This window comes from Somniosus microcephalus, chromosome 29 (assembly GCF_052327205.1).
Source record: "Somniosus microcephalus isolate GS21.2 chromosome 29, FLI_Smic_1.0, whole genome shotgun sequence".
Taxonomy (NCBI): Eukaryota; Metazoa; Chordata; class Chondrichthyes; order Squaliformes; family Somniosidae; genus Somniosus; species Somniosus microcephalus.
In genome coordinates, this window is record NC_141015.1 from 35019470 (window position 1) to 35044951 (window position 25482).

Sequence of the window (25482 nt, forward strand, 5' to 3'; positions counted from 1 at the left end):
AGGGGCAGTACTGAGGGAGCGCCACACTCTCGGAGGGGCAGTACTGAGGGAGCACCGCACTGTCGGAGGCACCATCCTTTGCCTGAAACATCAAACCCAAACCTCGTCTGGATCAGGTAGACATCACCGATCCCATTAGCAATATTCAAATAAGAACAGGGAGGTCTCCTTGTGTGTTGGCCGACATTCCTCCCTCATTCATCTCATTGCAGGTTTTTTGCGGATCTTGTGTGCAAAATGGCTGTCACGGTTGCCTATATGGCGCCAGGCTCTGCCCTGCCGAGTATTCAGTGTTTGAGGCTTTTGTGACATGGGATATTGCGCTATATAAATACAAGTCTTTCCTGGATTGAAACCAGTTGTCAGATTTTTTTTTTTAAACATTTAACTTAATACTCTCTCTCTAGTCACAACAATTGTGCAGCAGAATGATTTACCAAACTGATTTATTTTGCTTGTGTTATTCATTAAAGTCAAAGAAAGACACTGATAATTAGCACACAACTGTTGTCAGTGAAGCTGCTGGTAGCACTAAGAACTAACACAAGATTCAGTGTCTCAGCAAGAGGGCAGGGTGCAAAGTACTTAAATACATCTACGGTGGAGATAGACAGATTTTTGCAAGATAAGGGAGTGAAGGGTTATGGGGAGTGGGCGGGGAAGTGGCTTTGAGCTCAAGATCAGCCATGATCTTACTGAATGGCGGAGCAGGCTCGAGAGGCCAAGTGGCCTATTCCTGCTCCTATTTCTTGTGTTCTTAAAGTCCCGATCAGCGGCCAGTTTCGTAGTCACACGCCCCGAGCATGGTAAATGGGGCTTTAACTTACAGTAGCAGCAGGGATGGAGCTTCAGCCGACAGTATAAATTTCACACAATGCTTTACTTTCTCTCTGGTGTTGCAATCAAAACTCTCCGCAGACAGCGGGAGCTGAGGCAGTAATTACCTGAACAGCGTTCAGAGTAGAAGTGGCCTTGGTACATTCAAGGTTAGATTCGACGGGCCTCAACACATGAATATCATGATGCCCGTGTTAAGGCTGGTGTACACTGAGCGACATGTGGCTGTCGGTGCAATAAACCACAGACCGCAGCTGCATTGTGATACAATGTGACACTTAACACGGTCGTATCTCCTGCTGGAGGCAGTGCCGAAAAGAGTCACGAGGTTGATCCCTAGTGTCAAAAGTCTTGAGTTAGTTTTGCCTGATAGCGCCTTGGGGCATTTTCCCGTGCTGTATAAATGCAAGTTGTGATGAGGAAAGACCGGAGAATCCTGAGCTCTCTTGCCCTGTAGAGGAGGTATCCAAGAGGTGAGGGATTTAAGATAGTTAAGGAAATGGTGAATCCGGAATTTTTTTTTTTAATTAAACAGCTGGGGAATTTAAATTCAATTAATTAAATAAATCTGGAATAAAAAGCCAGTATCAGTAATGTTGACCATGAAACTACCGGATTGTCATAAAAACCCATCTGGTTCACTAATGTCCTTTAGGGAAGGAAATCTACCGCCCTTACCCGGTCTGGCCGATATGTGACTTCAGACCCACAGCAATTTGGTTGATTCTTAACTGCCCTCTGAAATGGCCCAGCGAGCCACTCAATTGTATAAGGCGGCTCAGAACCACCTTCTCGAGGGCAATTAGGGATGGGAAATAAAGGCTGGCCTTGCCAGCGATGCCCACATCCCATGAACGAATAAAAAAAAAAAAAAAATGCCCTGCTCCCAGGAATCTGCCAGTGTTACTGGTGAGGTGACCTCTGTCGGATACATGAGGGGGACCCCCCAGGTGATGTGCTTGATGATGGGTGAATTTTTATATTCACTCGAAGGATGTTATTGACCCTTGTGCTCGCTGACCTACATTGGCTCCTGGTCCGGCAACGCCTCAGTTCCAAAAAAAAAAAAAATATTACTTTACATTAAATTTCAGAAGCAGAAAACGGGGAGACAATTTTGAAATAGTAAAAGGTAAATAAAGGAGCAATCTCTGGAAATTCTGCCTCAAACAGGGATTGACATATGGAAGATCTCCAGATAGCAAAAACCTGGTAGCATTCAATAAACTATTGGGTTCTGCAATGGGGGGGGTGGACGGGAACCATAGGATTTTGCTGAATAAAGATGGGCTGAATGGCTTTCCTTATCCGGAACAACCATGATCTTGTATCACATTCTGCATGAGCGCTATTTCAAGAGAGGCATGAGCCTGAAATGGGTTAACACCTTGGTCAAAGCGGCAGACTGAGATACTCGATTCGAACGCACCAAGTGTATTGATGATATAGCACAGTGTTCAATTCCAGGATTTATTGCCTAATGAAAGAAAAGAAAGACTTGCATTTCTGTAGCGCCGTTCACGACCACCGGACGTCCCAAAGCGCTTTACAGCCAATGAAGCACTTTTTGAAGTGCAGTCATTGTTGTGATGTAATGCAGTGTTCTAGTTAAATCCGCCCCCTTTGACATAGTATTTAGAAACATTGAAAAATAGCAGGGGTAGGCCATTCGGCCCTTCGAGCCTGCTCCGCCATTCAATATGATCACGGCTGATCCTCTATCTCAATACCATATTCCCGCTCTCTCCCCATACCCCTTGATGCCTTTTGTGTCTAGAAATCTATCTATCTCCTTCTTAAATATATTCAGTGACTTGGCCTCCACAGCCCTCTGTGGTAGAGAATTCCACAGGTTCACCACCCTCTGAGTGAAGACATTTCTCCTCATCTAAATGTCCTACCCCGTATCCTGAGACTGACCCCTTGTTCTAGACCCCTCAGCCAGGGGAAACATCCTCCCTGCATCCAGTCTGTCTAGCCCTGTCAGAATTTTATACGTTTCAATGAGGTCCCCTCTCATTCTTCTAAACGCTCGTGAATACAGGCCTAGTCGACCCAATCTCTCCTCATACGACAGTCCTGCCATCCCAGGAATTTACAGCACAGAAACAGGCCATTCCGCCCAACTGGTCCACGCTTGTGTTTATGCTCCACACAAACCTTTCCTCATCTCGCCCCATCAACATATCCTTCTATTCCTTTCTCCCTCACGTGCTTATCTAGCTTCCCCTTAAATGCATCAATGCTGTTTGCCTGAACCACTCCCTGTGATCGCATTGGTTAAGCAGAACCCTGAATCAAGCAGCACCTTTTCTTCAGAATTGAGGTGTGAGGGGAGACGGTTCTCCACATTAAATGAACAGCATGCCCTCCCCACCCCACCGCCCCCAAACTCCGGCCGAGTGCTATTCTCCTTTTAATTAAACGCGGCCTGCATTGTGTAGCCAGCCGCCAGGTGTGGTTGCAGCATCTGGGCAAGATCAACAAGGCGGAGATACCCTGCACCTGCACTAAGTAACCGCCTTTGAGCAGGGTTACTTGTTTCAAAAACCTCCCCCGGTTTGGTTCTGATGGCTAGCCTTTCAATATTTGTCCAGTTGATTCAACAGCCGCCTGCCTTAGGCAAACCTGGTGACTGAAGCACGACTCTATATAGCTTCCACCTACTGACAAACTGGTGCTCTTGAAAGGTCATGTACGCAGGGAGCCCACTGCAGGGTACACGAGTCATCCCTCCCTCCCTCCCTCTGCATATCTAGGGCCCCAGTTCAAATCGAATCTTTGAAGTTATCAGACCCACAGCAATGTGGTTGACACTTAACAGCCCTCTGAAATGGCCCAGCAAGCCACTCCGTCGTATAAGGCGGCTCGCCACCACCTTCCCAAGGGCAATTAGGGATGGGCAATAAATACCAGCCTGGCCAGAGACGCCCACATCCCGTGAATGAAATTTTTTAAAATCGTACAGCACAGAAGGAGACCATTTGGCCCATCGTGCCTGCGCCGGCTCTGTGAAAGAGCTCTCCGATTAGTCTCATTCACCTGCTCTTGCCCCATTGCCGCTGTTCCCTCTAATTTTGTTTCCCCCCCCCCCCCCCCGCACGGGCCCTTTAAATTACGGGTTTTTAACCATCTCTTCCAGCGGCGGCGGCTGGTGAGGGGCCTGCGCGGGGCCTCGCGATTGGTGCACGGCCGCACACCATCGGGGGAACACTGCCCGCAGCCCTGCTATTTTCTCCCCCTTCATGTAAATATCCAGTTGCCTTTTCAAAAGTTACTATTGAATCTGCTGCCACCGCCCTTTCAGGCAGCGCGTTCCGGATCACCGCAACTCTTCGTGTTCAAAAAAAAAAAAAAAAATTCTCTTTGTCCCCCTCGCTGGCTTTTTTTGCCATTTACCTCAAATCTGTCTCCTCTGGTTACAGTCTCCAGTGGAAACAGTTTCTCCCTGTTTACTCTATCGAAACCCCTCATAATGCATGATTTGTATTTATATTTATTTACAGCCATGAATCGACAACGTTAAACCATCTGTGGATAGGGGACAGCTCATTCATGTGCCACGCACTTTGAACACAAAATCACAATCCGCCTCTCTGACTTTGTCACCTGTTTCTGGCACTTATTTCTAAATGGGGTTTAATTAATATTTAAGGACCTCTCTAATACTGTGGGGCCACTTAATGTGATTATTACTCATTGCTTGTCAGCGTAATGACCGATTGCTTTGGTGCACATATATCATTCAGTGGCACTTTTAGCTTCCACAGGTTATGGACAGGTTTAAAGTGCTCACAACATAACCCAAGAGTGTTAATTATCCAATTCTCGGATTGCCATAGAATCTCGAGACCTTTTCTCGACCTGATGTCTCAAGCTTTCCTATTTAAGCTTTCTCAATCTACTGCTTTAAGACTCAGAATGATACAGCACAGAAGGAGGCCAATCAGCCCATCGTGCCTTGAACTCTGATGCCTTAACCATCAGCACTTAACTCTTCTAACTATTTTTCTCCCCCACGCATGCCCCACTGTTCTTAACGGCACCGTGTGTGGTGGTCTCTCCTGTAGCTCTTCTCTATTTACGAGTCCAGATAGTGTGTGTCAGCAGGCTGTTTGACCATGGGGTGCATCACCGTTAAAACCTAATCTTGGCATCCAGCACCTATTTTTTTTATTCTATCATGGGATGTGGGCGTCACTGGCCATTGCCCAACCCTAGTTGCCCTTGAGAAGGTGGTGGTGAGCTGCTGCAGTCCGTGAGGTGAAGGTACTCCCACAGTGGGAGTACTTCTTTGTAGCGGCTTGGTCCAACAGAGTGGCTCGCGAGGCCATTTCAGAGGACAGTTAAGAGTCAACCACATTGCTGTGGGTCTGGAGTCACATATAGACCAGACCGGGTAAGGACGGCAGATTTCCTTCCCTGAAGGACATTAGTGAACCAGGTGGGTTTTTACGACAATCCAGTAGTTTCATGGTCACCATTACCGACACTAGCTTTTTATTCCAGATTTATTTACTTAACTAAATTTAAATTCCCCAGCTGCCGTGGTGGGATTTGAACTCTCGTCTCTGGATCATTAGTCTAGGCCTCTGGATTACTAATCCAGTAACATGACTGCTATGCTACCGTACCCGATGCGCCCACTGTCCCGCAGATGTTACTGGACTATGATCAGGAGTAGGCTGATCGATTTTTGTCCTCTCCAGCCACTGCGGCAAATCGCAGTGTCTCCGTTGCCACCTCAGCACCTTGAGTTTCTGGGGTGGGTTCTCCCGATCGCCCACCATTTCCACAGGGTCTCCAGTGATAGATTGGGAAAAGGGGAAGTGCAACGAGACCTGGGTGTCCTTGTGCACCAGTCGCTGAAGGTAAGCATGCAGGTGCAGCAGGCGGTATGTTGGCCTTCATAGCGAGAGGATTCGAGTACAGGAGCAAGGATGTCTTGCTGCAGTTGTACAGGGTCTTGGTGAGACCACACCTAGAGTATTGTGTGTAGTTTTGGTCACCTTATCTGAGGAAGGATGTTCTTGCCATGGAGGGAGTGCAGGGAAGATTCACCAGACTGATACCTGGGATGGCAGGAATGACGTATGAGGAGAGATTGGGTTGATTAGGCTTGTACTCGCTGGAGTTTAGAAAAATGAGAGGGGATCTCATTGAAACATAACATTCTAACAGGACTAGACAGACTAGATGCAGGAAGGATGTTCCCGATGGCAGGGGGAGTCCAGAACCAGGGGTCACAGTCTAAGGAGAAGGGGTAAGCCATTTAGGACAGAGATGAGGAGGAATTTCTTCACCCAGAGCGTGGTGAACCTGTGGAATTCTCTACCACAGAAGGCAGTGGAGACCAATTCATTAAATATATTCAAGAAGGAGTTGGATATATTTCTTAAGGCTAAAGGGATCAAGGGATATGGGGAGAAAGCAGGGACAGGGTACTGAATTTGGATGATCAGCCATGATCTTATTAAATGGCGGAGCAGGCTCGAGGGGCCGAACGGCCTACTCCTGCTCCTATCTTCTATGTTTCTGTGATCGTCCGTCCAAGTTAGGTCAGAAGATGAGGAGAACCTCCACCCCCCCACCCCCTCCCACAGAAATGTTCTTAGCTCCAGGTAATTCAGCAGAGACTTGGCATTGAACCTGGGACCCTCCTGATCTGCAAGGCTCAGCTGCCTGTTACACAGCGACTCCTTGATCTTAAAGAGCAACCACAATCTATTCTATCCCCTTATCCGCGTGAAGTCTCCCCCTATCTATCCAGGCCTTCCTAACCTCTCGGTGGCTGTGATGACGGGTCTGGGTCCTCCGATCAGGCCTCTGCCCATACCACTGTAGATCCGGGGCAACGGGACCTCTGATTACGCTCGGCTGTCTTGCTGAATCTGAATATTCACCATGTGAGGAATCGGCCGTGAACATGTCTATCATCATTCTGGGGTGGAGGTTATCGGCGTTCAAAGAAATATGCCACTCGCGGTTGCTTTGCATTTCTGATCATTTAAATATCATACCAATATCATTATAGAGTCTTCCAGCACAGAAGGAGGCCATTCGGTCCATCATGCCTGTGCCGGCTCTTTGGTAGAGCGATCCAGTTTGTCCCACTTCCCCTGCTCTTTCCCCTTAGCTTTGCATGTTTTTCCTTTGTAAGTAGAGATCCGGTTATTATTGAACCTGCTTCCACCACCCTTTCAGGCAGTGCATTCCAGATCACAACAACGCAATGTAAAAAAGAACCTCTTTATACCGCCCCATTCCCCCCCACTCCAGTTCTTTTGCCAATTGCCTTCAATCTGTGTCCTCTGGTTACCTCCTGCCAGTGGAAACAGTTATTATTTGCACAATCACCACCTCTAATAATCTTGAACAACTCCTATTAAATCTCCAATTAACTTTCTAAACTACGTAAACTTGAGATCACCCAAAACTCGGCTGTCCGTGTCCTAACTCGCACTAAGTCCTGTTCGCCCATCACCCCCTGTGCTCGCTGACCTACGTTGACTCCTGGTTAAGCAACGCCTCGATTTCAAAATTCTCATCCTCGTTTTCAAATCTCTCCATGGCCTCACCCCTCCCTATCTCTAATCTCCTCCAGCCCCACAGCCCCCCGAGATATCTGCACTCTAATTCTATCCTCTTGAGCATCCCTGATTATAATCGCTCAACCATTGGTAGCCGTGCCGTCTGTTGCCTGGGCCCTAAGCTCTGGAATTCCCTCCCTAAACCTCTCCGCCTCTTTCCTCCTTTAAGACGCTCCTTAAAACCTACCTCTTTGACCAAGCTTTTGGTCACCTGCCCTAATTTCTCCTTATGTGGCTCGGTGTCAAATTTTTTGTCTTTTAATACTCCTGTGAAGTGCTTTGGGACATTTACTACGTTAAAGGCGCTATATAAATACAAGTTGTTCTCTGCTCTAAGGAGAACAATCCCAACTTCTCCAGTCTCTCCACATAGCCGAAGGCACTCATCCCTGGTACCATTTTCTGGTAACTCTCCCCGTACCTTCTCCAAATCCTTCACGTCCTTCCCGAAGTGTGGTGCCCAGAGTCGGACGTAATTCTCCAACTGAGGCCTGACCAGTGAGTTGCATCAAGATCTCGCGTGTGCGAATGTCTTGCAGATGCACATGACTGCCGATTGCTACGTACAAAACAAAGCAACTGCTGAGAATTCCGAGAGAATGGAGCTCCATTTCCCAGTATTAACATCCGCTTACCTTGACAAACACAGCCACTCGCTGCTGCTTGTAGGATCTTGATCACTTTTGACTTCTTTGTAAGCTTCTTCATTTTCTTCACACGCCTTCAGCCGTCTCGGTCCTCAGCTCTGGGGGTCCCTGCCTAAACACCTCTGCTGCTCTACCTCTCTCTCCTCCTTTACGAAGCGCATCAAAACCTACTTCTTCGACCACCTTGTTGCTGCATTAGTTTCCCCCTTTGTTGTTCAGAGTCTCTTCCGCCTCAGAACTCACATTGCCTTTTACTTCACCATGTTCTTCGATGAACCCTCCCTCATCATCTTCATGGATATTGTTGCATTTGCCGACACAACAGTCACTGCTCTTCAACGTACTTGGTTGTATGAAAAGTTTTGACAACGTGATAAGCCCTCGTAAATGCCAAGTAACTTAGTCAAATAAAGCCCCAATGTAGAGGAACAAGGGGATCTCGGAGTACAAATACACAAATCACTAAATGTTGCCACACAGGTTAGCAAGGCCATAAAAAAAGCAAACCAAGCACTAGGGTTTATTTCTAGAGGGATAGAATTGAAAAGTAGGGAAGTTATGCTAAACTTGTATCGAACCTTGGTTAGACCACACTTGGAGTACTGTGTGCTGTTCTGGTCGCCATATTATTAAAAGGATATAGAGGCACTGGAGAGGGTGCAGAGAAGATTTACAAGGATGATACCAGAAATGCAAGGGTATACATATCAGGAAAGGATGAACAGGCTGAGTCTCTTTTCTCTTTGAAAAAAGAAGGCTGAAGGTGACCTAATAGAGGTCTTTAAAATTATGAAAGATTTTGATAGCATGGATACAGAGAGAGAATGTTTCCACTTGTGGGGAAGAGCATAACTAGAGGCCATCAATATAAGATAGTAACCAAGAAATCCAATAGGCAATTCAGAAGAAACTTCTTTACCCAGAGAGTGGTGAGAATGTGGAACTTGCTACCACAGGGAGTGGTTGAAGCGAATAGTATAGATGCATTTAAGGGGAGGCTGGACAAGCATATGAGGGAGAAGGGAATAGAGGGTTATGCTGATAGATTTAGATGAGGAAAGACGGGAGGAGGCTCGAGTGGAGCATAAACGCCGGCATGGACTGGTTGGGCCGAATGGCCTGTTTCTGTGCTGTATATCCTATGTAATGATGTTCTGATCATTAACTTTAAGTGAGAGCAATCGAGTGAGGCAAAAAATAGTTAGATCAGGTGCTACATTCAATACACGGAACAAATTTATTGTAAATGTGCAAGGTTTCAGCAGGTGAACAAATGTTGAGATGGAAAAAAAAATCATGCCTGAACATTTTTTCCCCCCCTACAGGGTTTGCAGGCACTCCTGGATACCTTTCCCCGGAGGTTTTAAGGAAAGATCCATACGGAAAGCCAGTTGATATCTGGGCATGTGGTGAGTGGAGAAGTCGACGAGTTGGGATTTTAATCCATAGGGTTCGAGGTAATGGGACTTCAAAAACAAAATACTGTCACCCGTGCCTTCAACAAGCACCCATTAATTTTTAATGCTGGGGTGGGGTTGACTTACGTACTAGTTAAAACAAATTTGAAACTTTATCGGAAGCCCTGAGTTCATGAGAACATAAGAAATAGGAGCAGGAGTCAGCCATTCGGCCCTTTGAGCCTGCTCCGCCATTCAGTAAGATCATGGCTGATCATCTACCTCAACTCCACTTTTCCGCCATATCCCTCGAGTCCCTTAATATCCAAAAATCTATCGATCTCTGTCTTGAATATACTCAATGACTGAGCCTCCACAGCCCTCTGGGGTGGAGAATTCCAAAGATTCACGACCCTCTGAGCGAAGAAATTTCTCCTCATCTCAGTCCTAAATGGCCGACCCCTTATTCTGACACTGTGACCCCTGGTTCTAGACTCCCCAACCAGGGGGAAACATCCTCCCTGCCTCTACCCTGTCAAGCCCTGTAAGAATTTTGTATGTTTCAAATGAGATCACCTCTCATTCTTCTAAACGCCAGAGAATATAGCACTCTAATATTGGACTCAAGCGCGGGCTGTGAGCTGGTGTCACAGCTTTGATTTGCATTCACGCGCTCACTTACTCCCGTTAGGTGAGTTCTGTCGACTCTTCGCGCCCTATCCAGTGCATGCGCTAGGTACAGTGGCAGTGCAGCTTGCTCGGTGCTTTTGGATAGTGCGACAGGGCGGGCGGCAGAGCTGAAACTAAAAGGATACGAAGTGGGGCAATAAAATGTGGTCTGACGAGTTTCATCTGACAGACGAATATGCTAACACGTTGTTTATTCACTTGTGGTTTCTTTCAGGTGTCATTCTCTACATATTGTTAGTGGGTTATCCTCCTTTCTGGGATGAGGATCAGCATAAACTTTATCAACAAATTAAGGCTGGAGCTTATGATGTAAGTACAAGTAGGCCTCAAATTGGGCCCGTTATCTTTGGAAACGGGTGTTTTGTAGTCTGATTGAACCGTGGGTTCTTTTTCTGAGGAGAATTTGTCGTACGCAGCGAGTTGTTAAGACGGGAGGAGGCTCGAGAGGAGCATTAATGCCGGCATGGACTGGTTGGGCCGAATGGCCTGTTTCTGTGCCATATATCCTATGATCTGGAATGCGCTGCCTGACAGGGTGGTGGAAGCGAATTCAGTAATAACTTTCAAAAGGGAATTGGATATATACTTGAAGAGGATAACATTTGCAGGGCTATGGGGAAAGAGCAGGGGGGAGTGGGGCTAAATTGGATCGCTCTTTCAAAGAGCCAGCACAAGCACGATGGGCTGAATGGCCTCCTTCTGTGAGTCCCCGCTCCAATCTAGGATTTATGGTCTGGGAACGGTGGAGAAGCTGGCCACGTCTCCACAGTTGTCGTGTCATAAATAAACTCAAGTTATTAATAAAACATATTTTAAATGTGCAGCACAAATGATGTCATGGGCAATCATGAGACTCGCTATAACTCACAGGTGTCAAATTGCTTTTAAGTTATCCAGTTAGTCTCGCTAGTGGAGACAATTATTCTTCTCCCTCATGTGAAATTTTTAATGGAATTTTTGCTCGTATTTTTAAATTGTTTTCCGGATCCATTTTTTTTGTTTTCATCAAAGTGAGGGATGTTTGTGCTGAGAAATCGTAGATTCTTATAACATAGGAGGAGGCCATTCGGCCCATTGTGCCTGTGCCGGCTCTTTGAAAGAGCTCTCCAATTAGTCCCACTCCCCCCTGCTCTTTCCCCACAGCCCTGCAATTTTTTTCCCTTTTCATATATATATCCAATTCCCTTTTGAAATCCCTATTTAATCTGCTTCCACCACCCTTTTCGGGCAGTGCATTCGAAATCATCATAACTCGTTGCGTAAAACAAATTCTCCTCACCTCTCCCCCCCCTCGGCCCTTTTGCCACTTTTCTTAAATCGGTGTCTTCTGGTTGTCGACCCTCCTGCCAGTGGAAACAGTTTCTCCGAATCTACTCTATCAAAACCCCTCGTTATTTTGAACAGCTCTAGTGAATCTCTCCGTCGCCTTCTCTGCTCTAAGGAGAACAATCCCAACTTCTCCAATTCCTCCACGTAGCTGAAGCCCCTCATCCATGGTAAATCTCATTCCTGCACCCGCTACAAGGCCTTCGCGTCCTTCCTAGAGTGTGGTCCCCAGAATTGGACGCAATACTGCAGCTGAGGCCCACGCAGTGATTTACAAAAGTTCAGCATAACTCCTTCGATTTTGTAATCTCCGCCTCTTTATATAAAGCCCAGGATCGCGTATACTTTTCGAACAGCCTCGTCAACTTGTCACCGCCATTGTCACAATGGGCCACTCGGTGTCTGTCAGGCACTCTCCAGGTTGGCTGCGGGAATGGTTAGATGCAGAGTAAAAGAATCACTCTCTGTACCCCCTACCCCCACAATATGTCTCCAAAGAGTGCCCGCCCTAATTAGTGTGACATTTCTCTGCTTGCCAGGCGAGCTACCCTTACATAAGACGTAGGAGCAGGAGTCGGTCATTCGGCCCCTCGAGCCTGCTCCGCCATTCAATAAGATCACGGCTGATCTGATCTTGGCCTCAACTCCACTTCCCTGCCCACTCCCCATAACCCTCGACTCCCCTGTAGCTCAAATGTCTGTCTATCTCCGCCTTGAATATATTCAATGACTCCGCCTCCACAGCTCTCTGGGGAAGAGAATTCCAAAGATTCACGAGCCTCAGAGAAAAAATTCCTCCTCATTTCCGATTTAAAAGCGTGCTCCCTTAATCTGAAATTATACCCCTTAGTTCTAGATTCCCCCACCAGGGGAAACATCCCCTCTGCATCTACCCTGTCGAGCCCCCTCAGAATCTTATATGTTTCAATAAGATCCCCTCTCATTCTTCTAAACTCCAATAAGTATAGGCTCAACCTTTCCTTATAAGGCAACCCCTCCACTTGTTAGAAATGCCCAGCTCAGTAACAGTTTGTGGCTTTCCTGAGCGAGATGGCAAAAACCAGCAGCAGCTTGTGCCATTAGCTCACCAGAAAGTGGGCATTCATCTCGCACAAGACCCTCCCAACCACCAGCTGGAGGAGTTGACTCTATTTTGAATGCACCCTTTTAATACATGTTTCTATGATGAGAGATTGTGTAGAATGGGCCGATACTCTCTGGAGTTTAGAAGAATGAGAGGTGATCTCATTGAAACATACAAGATTCTGAGCGGGATTGACAGGGTAGATGCTGAGAGGTTGTTTCCCCTGGCTGGGGTGTCTAGAACTAGGGGGCATAGTCTCAGGATAAGGGGTTGGCCATTTAAGGCTGAGATGAGATGGAATTTCTTTACTCAGAGGGTTGTGAATCTTTGGAATTCTCTGCCCCAGAGGGCTGAGAATGCTGAGTCTTTGAGTATATTCAAGGCTGAGATCGATAGAATTTTGGACTCGAGGGGAATCAAGGGATATGGGGATCGGGCGGGAAAGTGGAGTTGAGGTCGATGATCTTATTGAATGGCGGAGCAGGCTCGAGGGGCCGTATGGCCTGCTCCTGCTCCTATTTCTTATATTCTTATGTTTCAATTTTAGTATGTTGGAATCCATTTTCCCATTGGCAAGTTACTTAAAAGAAAACTGCGCAGCCCACAAGGGTTTAGATTTTTCACTTCTACCCTGAAACACTGGAAAAGTGTCATTATTCATCAGCTCTCTGATTTATCTCACTTTGCTCGGGCCATGTGTAATCATTATATTATTGCACCATTCACTGTCGCACTGAGGGAGAAGAAGCAATGTATTCCTCTCCCATGCAATAAAACACACTTTTAAAATTACCTGGCATTGTATTCATATGATAGACATTAAGGTTTTTACAGCGAAACAGAGGGGCAAAAATGAAAGGTTACTTAAGCATTTGCTGTAATCTGACATTTATTTCTGGATAAATCATTCTGAATCTCGATTGCCGGTCAATTAATTTAATTTTTAGGAACAGAAATAGATGTTTAGGCCGAACAAGCCCCATCCCTTTTGACTGATGTTAACCTCATCTACTTTCTCAATCCATTCTGTCTCGAGAACCACGTCTAGTTGCCCTCTGAACTTACTTGTACTGTCCGCTTCAGTGGCCCTGCAGGGTAACCTCTCCCACAAGTCAGCAGCCGTCAGCAAAGACCCCTGCTTTCCGTTCCCACTCCGAACATTTTAATTTTGAACTGTATTTTAAAGGTTTTTGCTGCCGTTAACCGTTCCCGTGTCAGCTTTGTCACGCGCCTTCATAACCTTAAAAAGTTCCGTTGGTTCATTCCCAAGGTCTCCTCTTTCCCAGAGAGAGGAAGCCAGACTTCACCGGCCTCGTTTCATAACTGATTCAGGATGTCCGGAATCACCTTCAGTCCTCGCCTCTGTATCCTCTCGAGCAATCATGTCTCCTGTGATCAGGCGCACGCACTGCTCCAAATGGAGTGTGACAAATACCCAGCAGATCCACAAAACAACCTCTTGATTTGCACTCTGACGTAAGAAAATAGAGAACTGGCTGGCAGACAGGAAGCAAAGAGTTGGAATAAACGGCTCTTTTTCCGAGTGGCAGGCAGTGACTAGTGGGGTACCGCAGGGATCGGTGCTAGGCCCCCAGCTATTCACAATATATATTAATGATCTAGACGAGGGAACTCGATCTAATATCTCCAAGTTTGCAGACAACACAAAGCTGGGTGGGCGTGTGTGCTGTGAGGAGGATGCCGAGAAACTCCAGTATGATTTGGACAGGTTGGGTGATTGGGCAGATGCATGGCAGATGCAGTATAATGTGGATAAATGCGAGGTTATCCACTTTGGTGACAAAAACAGGAAGGCAGATTATTATCTGAACGGCAATAGATTGGGAGAAGGGGAAGTACAACGACACCTGGGCGTCCTTGTGCACCAGTCGCTGAAGGTGAGCATGCAGGTGCAGCAGGCGGTTAAGAAGGCAAATTGTATGTTGGCCTTCGTAGCGAGAGGATTCGAGTACAGGAGCAAGGATGTCTTGCTGCAGTTGTACAGGGCCTTGGTGAGACCACACCTTGAGTATTGTGTGCAGTTTTGGTCGCCTTATCTGAGGAAGGATGTTCTTACCATGGAGGGAGTGCAGCGAAGATTCACCAGACTGATACCTGGGATGGCAGGAATGACGTATGAGGAGAGATTGGGTCGATTGGGCTTATACTCGCTGGAGTTTAGAAGAATGAGAGGGGATCTCATTGAAACTTATAAAATTCTAACAGGACTAGATGCAGGAAGGATGTTCCCGATGGTGGGGGAGTCCAGAACCAGGGGTCACAGTCTAAAGATAAGGGGTAAGCCATTTAGGACAGAGATGAGGAGGAATTTCTTCACCCAGAGAGTGGTGAACCTGTGGAATTCTCTACCACAGAAGGCAGTTGAGGCCAATTCATTAAATATATTCAAGAAGGAGTTAGATATATTTCTTAAGGCTAAAGTGATCAAGGGATATGGGGAGAAGGCAGGGACAGGGTACTGAGTTTGGATGATCAGCCATGATCTCATTGAATGGCGGAGCAGGCTCGAGGGGCCGAATGGCCTACTCCTGCTCCTATCTTCTATGTTTCTATAACTACTAGGCACTCGGTCTAAGCGTTAAACAAAGCTTTAATCAACTGTTTTACAACATGGAGGTCTAGTTGTGTCCTTCACTAGTTCCTGTTAAGAATGTCCTGCGCAAGCTGGGCCCGTGCCCGAGTATTTATACTCTCCCTGGACAGTGCCACCCACAGGCCGCTCAGTATTATTTCATAAGTCTTTCTTTCATGAATGACTGACTGATTCATGTCACACTCTATCCCTTTTCTTATGTAAAGCAGCACCTTAATTGCATCTTCACTCCACTCAAGTGCAACGCTGCATTGATTCACCCAGCACTCCAGCTTATTACTGGCCCTGCATATATTTCAGTTACTCAGTTTTCAGTGATAAAGACAATTATTGGTGTAAAGAATTTGTAATTAAAGTGGTGGGGGGAGAAACTCATCTTTTATTTTTAAGACCGAGAGCAATCTATAGCTATTGATTCTGTAATCGAGGAGCGCATTGCAGTGCTACAGCGCTGCACTCCCACGGGATTTGCCTCCCGTTGCCATCAGGGAATGTCCAGTTTGTGAGTGAGGTTGTTGTCGCCCTTGCTATGCTCTTGCCTCTCACGAGGCTCGTTCCTCGGTGACACTTGGACAGATAATGTCCTTTTCCTTTCCTTTTCAATGCCATTGCCCATTGTTCCCAAATAATCTGCACTCGCTCACAGCAGCATTTTCTCCCAGGATGTTCGGGGGGGGGGGGGGGGGAAAGTTTTGCTGAAATGGAAAAATTCTTTTTTTTTTTTTTAAAAAGAAAGTGAAATGCGAAGGTCCCTTGCCGTCGCACGCGAAACCGATACTCCTGGAGAAATCGCTCGAGAGGGAAGAGTGGAGCGACAGAAATGATTTCCCCACATTTTGTTAAGTTGCGACGCAGAATTTAAAAAAAGATTTAAAAAACTATAAATCTAGAAATGATTCTAGGTGAGGTTACTGAATGATATTTAGTGCACTTGTGCGACCACCTTCTTTCTGCTATTTTAATGTGGGCGATAACCTATTTAAAATAAATGGGGTGACATCTGTTTTTTTAAAATACCAGACAGAATGATGCCATACGAACACGTTGTGCTTCATGGGCAGCTGTGCTTTCCAGCCTTTTTAACGCAGCTATTCCTCACACACCAACAACAGCCCCTGGTAGAAAAAATGCGAGAAAATATCCACACTAGGGAATGACTCCATTGTCCTTGAATTTCCTCAAACTCTCTTTGGTGAGGGCAAAATGTTTCTCGGGCATCCCGCTTTATGCCCATGCATTCTCGCAAGGAAATGCTTCTCCATTTCTCCCTCCTTTCGGCCTTGAAATGTTTCTACCTAAAACGGAGCTCTAGTTTCACACTGATTACAAATAAGTAAGCTCGTTAATTATGGCCACCCTTTCCCCTTCTACCCATTCCCATTAGTCCTCCCGCAAGGGGCTACCGGTTCTGTGTAGTCACCTTTGCCAGCGAGCTCCAGGTGAAAGACATCTCCACCGCCTCTGCGAGTGGGGCACTATGATCAGTCAACAGGTCGCACTGCCGCAGTAAAGACAATATGGTCACGTCAGTTTGAACTATTCTTCCCCCTTCGCTACCTCGCCTCCCTTCACATCGCGGCCAATCAGGAGAAACATGCTGCTTCAAGGAGGGACCATCAGCCAAAGTCTTGGCCAACAACATTCCTCAGAACCCTAGAAGGTGTATTTGCATATTAGGCAATCCGGGCTTGTTTCCCAAGCATTTTATTACAAAGCCAATTCTCCTGCTGATTGGCTACGGGCTTTATTTGGTTCCAATTGCTTTTAAGATATAAAGTTATTTATTTTGTTACTATGTATTGATGTCCTTGCGGAGGGATTTCAGTTGTGGGCATGCTACATTTTTACAACCTTTCTCCCAATGACCGCACCAAACATCCATGAGCCACACTAACAATATACTCCCGAACCAATAGCACACCCTAGGCTGGGCCCTGTCAGTTGCATTTCTCATGCAAGGCATATTTCTTGCCCCTCTCAATAGATTTGTTTGCCTAATGCTAAATTACGGGATGTTTCATGCAACTGATGGAACAGTTGACTCAATGTTCAGAGGGTCGGTCGTGAGTTCGGGACATCAGGGGAAATCCCAGAAGTGGGAGTGGGGGGGGGGGGGGGGAAAGAGGGAGCATAGTCCACGCCAAAAGAAATGTGGGCCTATCTCTCTCACCCTGCCACCTTTGCAGTTGAGTGATTGCACCCATGTCAGCGGGACATAATCCAGCCCCACAAAGCTTTCCCCTCGAATACTAAATGACGAGCAGCTGCATGGAGTTGACCGGGGCTGGAGTAAATCTACCGTAACAAATTGCACATAGGAGGTTTAACAATGATGAAACAGAGGAGCAGAATTTTTGACCCATGAGTCTGAACTAGATTCAGATTGATCTACCAGAGTTGAAAGGACAGCGTTCCAACTCTCTACTTCACTACGTTGCATGCAAAACGTTCCCTCTTAGGTTGTCTGTAATAGTTCACTTTAACCTTTTGTGTACGACCTCCATGATCTCTTGTTAACTGTTGTCCCTGATCTTGCGTCCAGCACGCCTCGATTGGGCAGCAGACTCTCGCTTTCATTTATATTCCATTTTTGTGGTAGTTTCCCTCTCCAGAATGGGACACCGTTACCCCCGAAGCCAAAAATCTGATCAATCAGATGCTGACCATCAATCCAGCCAAAAGGATAACCGCAACCGAGGCCCTGAAACACCCATGGGTCTGCGTAAGTACCAGTCCCAACTTTATAAACTAACCCTTAAGGTTAAAATAGCAAATGTCATTCTTAATCCGTTGTACGTTCATTGGGTTTGTTTTTCTTAGTTTGGCCCTCTACTGTGGTCAGTGTGTCCTCTGTTTTTAAGATCAGGCCAATTAGACCCCCTTCCAAGTAAATCATCTTTCACAGCTAAAAGTGCATCAACTCGGTATAAAGATACAGTGCTGGACCTCTTTACCCAGAGAGTGGTGAGAATGTGGAACTCGCTACCACAGGGAGTGGTTGAAGCGAATAGTATAGATGCATTTAAGGGGAGGCTGGATAAACACGAGGGAGAAGGGAATAGAGGGTTAAGCTGATAAAGTTAGATGAGGAAAGACAGAAGGAGGCTCGAGTGGAGCATAAACGCCGGCATGGACTGGTTGGGCCGAGCGGCCTGTTTCTGTGCTGCGTATTCTATGGTCACATCTTCCTGTGATGGTCATTAAAGAGGTGTATTGCCGATTACAAATGGCCGTCAAAATGTTCGGCTGAGTATTTCCCACAGGACACACCATCGACAGTAATGGACTGGTTTAACTGGTCAGAAATTTGTGTTATTTGTGGGGGGGGGGTTTCTTTTGCTATATGCTGACCCGATTAACGCTAAACATCACTGTACATTTTTTCAGCAACGTTCTACTGTAGCATCAATGATGCACCGTCAGGAAACCGTCGAATGTTTGAGGAAGTTCAATGCCAGAAGAAAACTCAAGGTGAGTGGTGGTAATATTTAAATATTAGGTATTTAACCGTGTTGCCCAGTGGCTCTCTTAACCTGAAACCCAGGTGACATGAATCTTGTCATTCATGTGGAAATGACTTAAGAAATGATACTGGGCAGCTTGCTGGTGGCGCTGTCCAGGGAGAGTATAAATACTCGGGCATGGGCCCAGCTTGCTCAGGACATTCTTTACCAGGAATTAGTAAAGGACACAACTAGATCTTCATGTTGAAAAACAGTTGATTAAAGCTTTGTTTAACGCTTAGACCAAGTGCCTAGTAGTTTTCTTACGTCACCAGGAAGGATTTTCTGGTAGAAGTGTGTTAGCCAGGACATCAGGGTTTCTTGTACTGTTTCATGATTGGTGCCATGGGCTCTACAGGACAGGAAGACGAGACCTTGGTTTCATCTCTCGCTCATGCACAGTGTCTCCATCTTTTTCCCAGTATCACTGCACTGGGGTGAGATTTCAATACATGTGCAAGACAGAAATAACCACCTGGTCTGGAGGCGAGAGCGCTACCAAACTGATACCTCCACAAAATTGCCGGGTCCTACACCAAATTAGCTAAATGCACGTGCCTTGCTGTATCTTTTAAGCAAGTTATCCAGCTCTTTCTCACAAGTGGCCTGCTCGCATGAACAGTGTCGCAGCTATTTTATCGAGGAGCGCCTCCCCAAGTCTCCAGCTCAGCTGGAGAAAGTGCATGGCACAGGGAGACTTCAAGAGGGAAAACGGTCATTTTGCTACATTAAAGGCGCTATATGAATACAAGTTGTTGTTGTTTAGTTGTAAGCAAACTGCCCATGAATGATGAGATCTTCTCACTGCGCTCTGCCCATTGGCGGTCTTCCATTCGGGCCTTCCCACCAACAGTCCCGTCATCTCACCTTTGGACTTTCAGATAACCTGCTCATTACATACTTCTCATTCCTTGGCTTCACACATACCCCATGTGCAGCAGGCTGGATTTCAGGCTTTTAGACTACTCTGCCACCACCGTTTCAATCATGTTGAAGGATTCATTGGGGATGACCAAGAACGCTTTTGATCAGTGGCACCATTCTCGGCTATTCAGGATCCAAATTGCATGACCAATATAGGAAAAGCAAGAGGATAATAAACTCTTTTTTAATACCATACTGTTCATCATTTATTTTTAGTGATCCCCTTTAGTAACAATAAAAAATATTATCATCACATCGAATGATCTTGAGCCCATCTATGAGATCATTAATGGATTTTAGTTGGCAAGTAGCTGAGACATTCAGACCATGCTGGTCCCAGGCTCTATTTCTGATCTCTGCCAGTGTGGAGGAGTGACACTACAATTGGGTTTTGGTGGAGGGAGGGGGGAAGAATCAGCTAGGGTGTGAAAAAAAGACTGATTCTCGGAAAGTGGGCGTTGCTGGCAAGGCCAGCATTTATTGCCCGTTCCTAATTACCCTGAGAAGGTGGTGGTGGGCCTTATTCTTAAACCACTGTGATGAACTGAGTGTCTTGCTCGGCCACTTCAGAGGGCAGTTAAGAATTGGTGTGGGACTGGAGTCACATTATCGGCCAGACCGGGTAAGGGCGGCAGATTTCCTTCCCTAAAGGACATCAGTGAACCAGTTGAGTTTTTACGACAAGCCGACAGCTTCACGGTCACTTTTACTGGTCCCAGGTAAACTGAATTCAAATTCTCAAACTGATCCTGATCCCAAGTGTTATTTAGTGACCCCTGATAGACCTACCCCCCTGTGTGAACGTCGGGTGAGGACAGAATCAGGCCCAGCTGTATTTTCCCTATGGCCAAACAACCCACCGATACACCACGTCAAGGCTTACTTAAGCAAGAAATTGGGGGACAGGGAAGAATTGGCTGAGAACAAAAGAGGATAATTGATTCTAAAACTAAGCTGCGGAAACAATATTTCAGTGAGCGCGTGGTCAATCTACGGAACAAGCTCCCTGGGGGAGATGGTGGAAGCAGTTGGTATTGATTGCTATGATCAGTCAACAACTCCATTATTGTTGGAGATGGTAGAAGGCGAACTAGAGGGACCTCTGTCTTTTTTCGTCTAGCAATTCCTATGTTGGCAATGCAGTGTGGATACGGGTAACAGGTCTGAAATTGTGAGACACAAGGCAAGTAAAAGATTAGCGGCATACAGTATTTCTGCAGAATTAATTCTTTAAACTGGATAAAATATCATCTACAAGACTGGAGGCGCTAGAATTAATGGCTATATATCACATTGAAAAGATTAATTGAAGCTTATTTTTCAGAAATAGATAGAATTTAATGCGCTCCAGCTCGGACTTTTGTTACTGTCACGACCTCAAGAAAAGGAAGAACTTACATTTATATAGCGCCTTTCACAACCTCAGGATGCCCCAAAGCGATTTACAGCCCATTAAGTTCTTTTGAAGTGTAGTCACTGTGTTAATGTCGGAAGTGCAGCAGCCAGTTTGCACACAGCAAGTTCCCACAAACAGCCATGTGAATAATGATCAGATAATTTTTTTTAGGTGTTGGTTGAAGGATGAATATTGGCCAGGATGCCGGGGTGAACTCCCCTACTCTTCTTCGAAATAGTGACCGTGGGATCTTTTACTTCCACCTGAAAGGGCAGGCAGGACTTTAGTTTAACATCTCATCCGAAAAGATGGCACCTCCGACAGTGCAGCGCTCCCTCAGCACTGCACTGGGAGTGTCCGCCTAGATTTTTGTGCTCAAGTCTCTGCAGTGGGACTTGAACCCACAACCTTCTGACTCAGAGGCTAGGGTGCTACCCACTGAGCCATGGCTGATAAGAACTAGAAAATGTCTCCAACAACTTAGTTACTAAAATAACTTTTTTTAAAAGACGGCATTGATCGGTTTTTATTTACTCATGTTAAGGGCTAAATATCTATTTTTGTTCTGTTTTAAGTGTAAGTGATACAGGTGTATAAGGAAAATGTGGGCAGGTTCACTGACCAATCTTTTCTGATTCAGGGTGCAATTCTGACTACAATGCTCGCTACAAGAAACTTTTCAGGTATGTCTGTATAAGTCACTGCTTCTGTAGCATGCTACTGCATGCAGTAACAGAATCCGAGCCTAGAAATCACTGCTGGTGATACTAGTGGACAAACGCCAAATGCGTTTATTAGACAATCCTCTCTCTGTTATTTTAACACAGGCATTAATCTGTTAGCATCTACATTAAACTAGCAGACAAAGCAATCATCTGCGGCTCTTTAATGTTTGTCCACGAACAATCGCAAGAGCAGTTTCTAGGCTTAAATCAAATTAATGGTTTTAAACAATTTATTGTATATTGGAATAAATGTTTATCTTAAGAATGAAGGAATTTGCCAACAACTGTTACATTTTTCTATTTGGAAAAAGCAGTTACATAGATGGTCAGCTGCTTTTTATATACAGTAATATAAAGAGGGAATACTAATTGTAGAGTGTCCTATAATCTCAGCAGTCTAATTGTCTTCTTAACAGCTAAGTAGCAGTTTGCATATCAATTGGCAAGATAGTTGGGAACAATTGTCATTTTACAAGCTTTTACAAAATATTTTTTTTAATTATTCATTCTCGGGAATGTGGGCGTCGCTGGCAAGGCCGGCATTTATTGCCCATCCCTAGTTGCCCCTCGAAGGTGGTGGTGAGCCGCCGCCTTGAACCGCTGCAGTCCATGCGGTGAAGGTGCTCCCACGGTGCTGTTAGGGAGGGAGTTCCAGGATTGTGACCCAGCGACGATGAAGAAATGCTCTTGGGGGATCTGACGGTGTTCCACGCACAAACATATTGCTGCCCTTGACCTTCTAGGTGGTGGAGGTCGCGGGTTTGGGAGATAACATTTTAAAAAACATTCTGGGGGTTTGAAAGTTTTCCCCTTTTTTATTTTGCATCTTAATCCCTTCTTTTCCTCTTTGATGGCCTGACACATGCGGCATAACTTGTCCCTAAGGGGTATGGTAGCATAGTGGTTATGTTACTGGACTAATAATCCGTGAGACGTCAGTTCAAATCCCAGCACGGCAGCTGGGGAATTTAAATTCAGTAAATTAAATAAATCTGGAATAAAAAGCTAGTATCAGTAATGGTGACCATGAAACTATTGGATGTTGTAAAAACCCATCTGGTTCACTGATGTCCTTTAGGGAAGGAAATCTGCTGCCCTTACCCGGTCTGGCCGATATGTGACTTCAGACTCACAGCAATGTGGTTGACACTTAACCACCCTCTGAAGTGGCCCAGCAAGCCACTCAGTTGTATAAGGCGGCTTACCACCACCTTCTCGAGGGCAATTAGGAATGGGCAGTAAAGGCTGGCCTTGCCAGTGATGCCCACATCCCATGCCGTTCTTACCCGGCCATGTGACTCCAGGCCCACAGCAATGTGGTTGACTATTAACAGCCCTCTGAAATGGCCCAGCGACCCCACTCGATGAAGGGCAATTAGGGATGGGGTCCACATCCCGTGAATGAATAAAGGAAAAAAAAGTTGCCACCTTTACCCCCGAAGGCTCTTGTCAAGGACCACCCAGACATGACTCACTCCTCTCCCCTCTCCCAGCAATGATGTTGGGTGCTGCAGCCTCCATTCGGCACCTCCCTGTTCAACGAAGCTCAGATCAAGACTTGACAGGCCTCAAACCTGGGCCTCTCCCTGCTCTGTCCTCTTTATATAAAAAAAAATAAAAAAAATAGTTGGTCAAAATGAATAATTCAGCTCGATCCGAGCACAAATTGGTTTAATAGACAGATTGTGTTTATTCTGGTAGCATTTGTATTTGCACAGTGCCAGTGAGAAATTGATGGGCAGGAAAGGACTAGCTGGTCCATCAAGTCTACATGATGGCCAGACCATTATAACTGAACACTTCTTCACTCCCGTGCCCCACACCTCCCGCCTCACCCTCCCGCAGCCATGTAATCTCCTGGGCGAGAGAGAAAAAACCCAGGGCCAATAAGGGGAAAAATACACTGGATAATACCTCTCCGACTGATATTTTCTAAGTGCCATAATGAAAAGTAGCAGCAACTCTCTGAACATAAAATACACAAATGCAAATGGCACATTAGATTCCCACTCCTGTTCACAGGATACTGTGAAAGGGAAACTCCTTGCAGAAGTCCCTTGAACCATGGCCTTTGGCGGTCCTATTGTGCTTCACAAAGTCAATTGAAACTCTTGTTGTTGTACTATTGAGCCATTATATTCACTAGTTAGATCACAGCGAGGTCAACATCAGTCTGCCTAAAAGTGCTTTCTTAAACCACCAGAGGACACTGCATTAGAATTAGTGGTGCTTTTGTGTTAGAGGAGAACTGCGTTCATGAATCACTGTTTGGCAAATCCATTCTATTTTGGGAAGGAAAGGGAACAACAAACTTGTATAGCGCTGTTCAAGAGAGCAAAAATGTCCCAAGGTGCTTCACAAAGGGGAGAAAGTTAGGGGAGGGTTTGAGAGGTGGGTGGGGGGGGTGCAAAGAAACAGCCAGGTTGAGGGAACGAGGAGGAGGATTTCCAAGTCTTGGTTGAAAGCCTGGTCACTGGTGATGGATTCGAAGGGGATGGGGAATCGTCCGCAGTAGGCCAGAGGAGGTGTCGGCCACTGTTGCCACGGCAGCATCCCACGCAAGTGATGGATGGTGAGTTTTAAGGTGATCGATGCTGTCCCTGTGCGTTTGTGTACAAGCACATCAAAAATTTGCCAAACATTTTTTCCCGTCAAGGTGACCCCCTTTCTGAAAGCCACTTGATTTCTGACGGCTAGTTCGGTTGCACTGGGGGAGCGGGAGCTATTCAGTAAGGGTTAATTTAAGGTGTGAGACTGCGGAATGCTGAACTGCCCATAACATGGCAACACGCTGGCATAATCCGTGGGAGAGCAGTGTGCGGTGTCTGGGATTGGCGAGATCGAGGTTGATTCTCCCACACCATGGATTTCCCGAACTCCACCCGCATTGCGGTTTAATGGGGTGTGGGGGGCGGGGTAGGGGCATTGAGCAGAGTTCGAGAGCTGCTCCTCAAAGGTACGAGGAAGAACTTGGATCATTTCGTACAGCCGGGTGACCCAGCTGAAGAGCGAGACCGGCAGGGAGCAGGGCATCGACCTGCCTCCTCCGCACAGGAGGCACATTACCTGGGGGAGGACCTTTTACAGGGGAGGGGCGGGGGTGAAAAAGGCTGAAATTAGACACGGCATGAAAAGCAAGAAATATATCTCAAATCTACCGGCAACCATGAACTTATGAAGTGTAGTTGTTTCGATTAGTGTTGAAAACCTCTCCAATGTCGATGCTTTAAGTGAAGAGCCCGATACCGTTTGCAGTTGAACAAAATGCAAATTCAGGTTTTGAAATCCGCTGATGGAATTAGGTCAGTTGTGGGCGTCAGTGTCACCACATCAGCTTCCACATAAGCCCTGCTGTGATGAGAGAGACGCTCGGTCGCCATAACAACGAAACAAAGCAACTGGGCACTTGCCTTCCCCCAGTATCAGTCGCTGCAGGGGAGGGGAGGGGGCCCTGTGGTTGGGGACATTAAATCCATGATTAGAAAGAGCAGGGGGATGTTGCAAACACTTTTTTTGTGCCAATGCCCAAAATAGCTGGAAGGACAATACAGCATCTTAAAGCAAATAGGAGATTGCTTACGCTGGTGATTCAGGCCGGTGTACCCGCCAAGGTGCCCACAGCTGCCCTGTTAGCAGATGGCAGTCTGTTTTCCTACCTGTAATGTCACCTTGCTTATCCGGCAAAAAAAACCAGAGGGGAGATGAGGAGAAATTTTTTTTTTTTTTTTTTTTTTATGCAGCGAGTTGTT

At 46.2% G+C, this 25482-nt stretch overlaps 1 protein-coding gene across 17 annotated transcripts in view; it reads left to right on the forward strand.

Annotated features, from left to right (window-relative positions):
- The window catches only part of LOC147098633 (calcium/calmodulin-dependent protein kinase type II subunit gamma), a 442156-nt gene that overhangs the window by 318109 nt on the left and 98565 nt on the right, over positions 1-25482 (forward strand). For 9 of the 17 annotated variants that reach the window (XM_085970579.1, XM_085970584.1, XM_085970581.1 and 6 more), the window contains exons 8-12: positions 9400-9483; positions 10376-10470; positions 17785-17907; positions 18573-18656; positions 21649-21691. In XM_085970579.1, the coding sequence (XP_085826705.1) occupies positions 9400-9483; positions 10376-10470; positions 17785-17907; positions 18573-18656; positions 21649-21691 (429 nt within the window). Of the gene's footprint in view, positions 1-9399; positions 9532-10375; positions 10471-17784; positions 17908-18572; positions 18657-21648; positions 21692-25482 lie in introns of all 17 variants that reach the window. The other 8 variants (XM_085970577.1, XM_085970580.1, XM_085970582.1 and 5 more) reach the window with 1 other exon arrangement.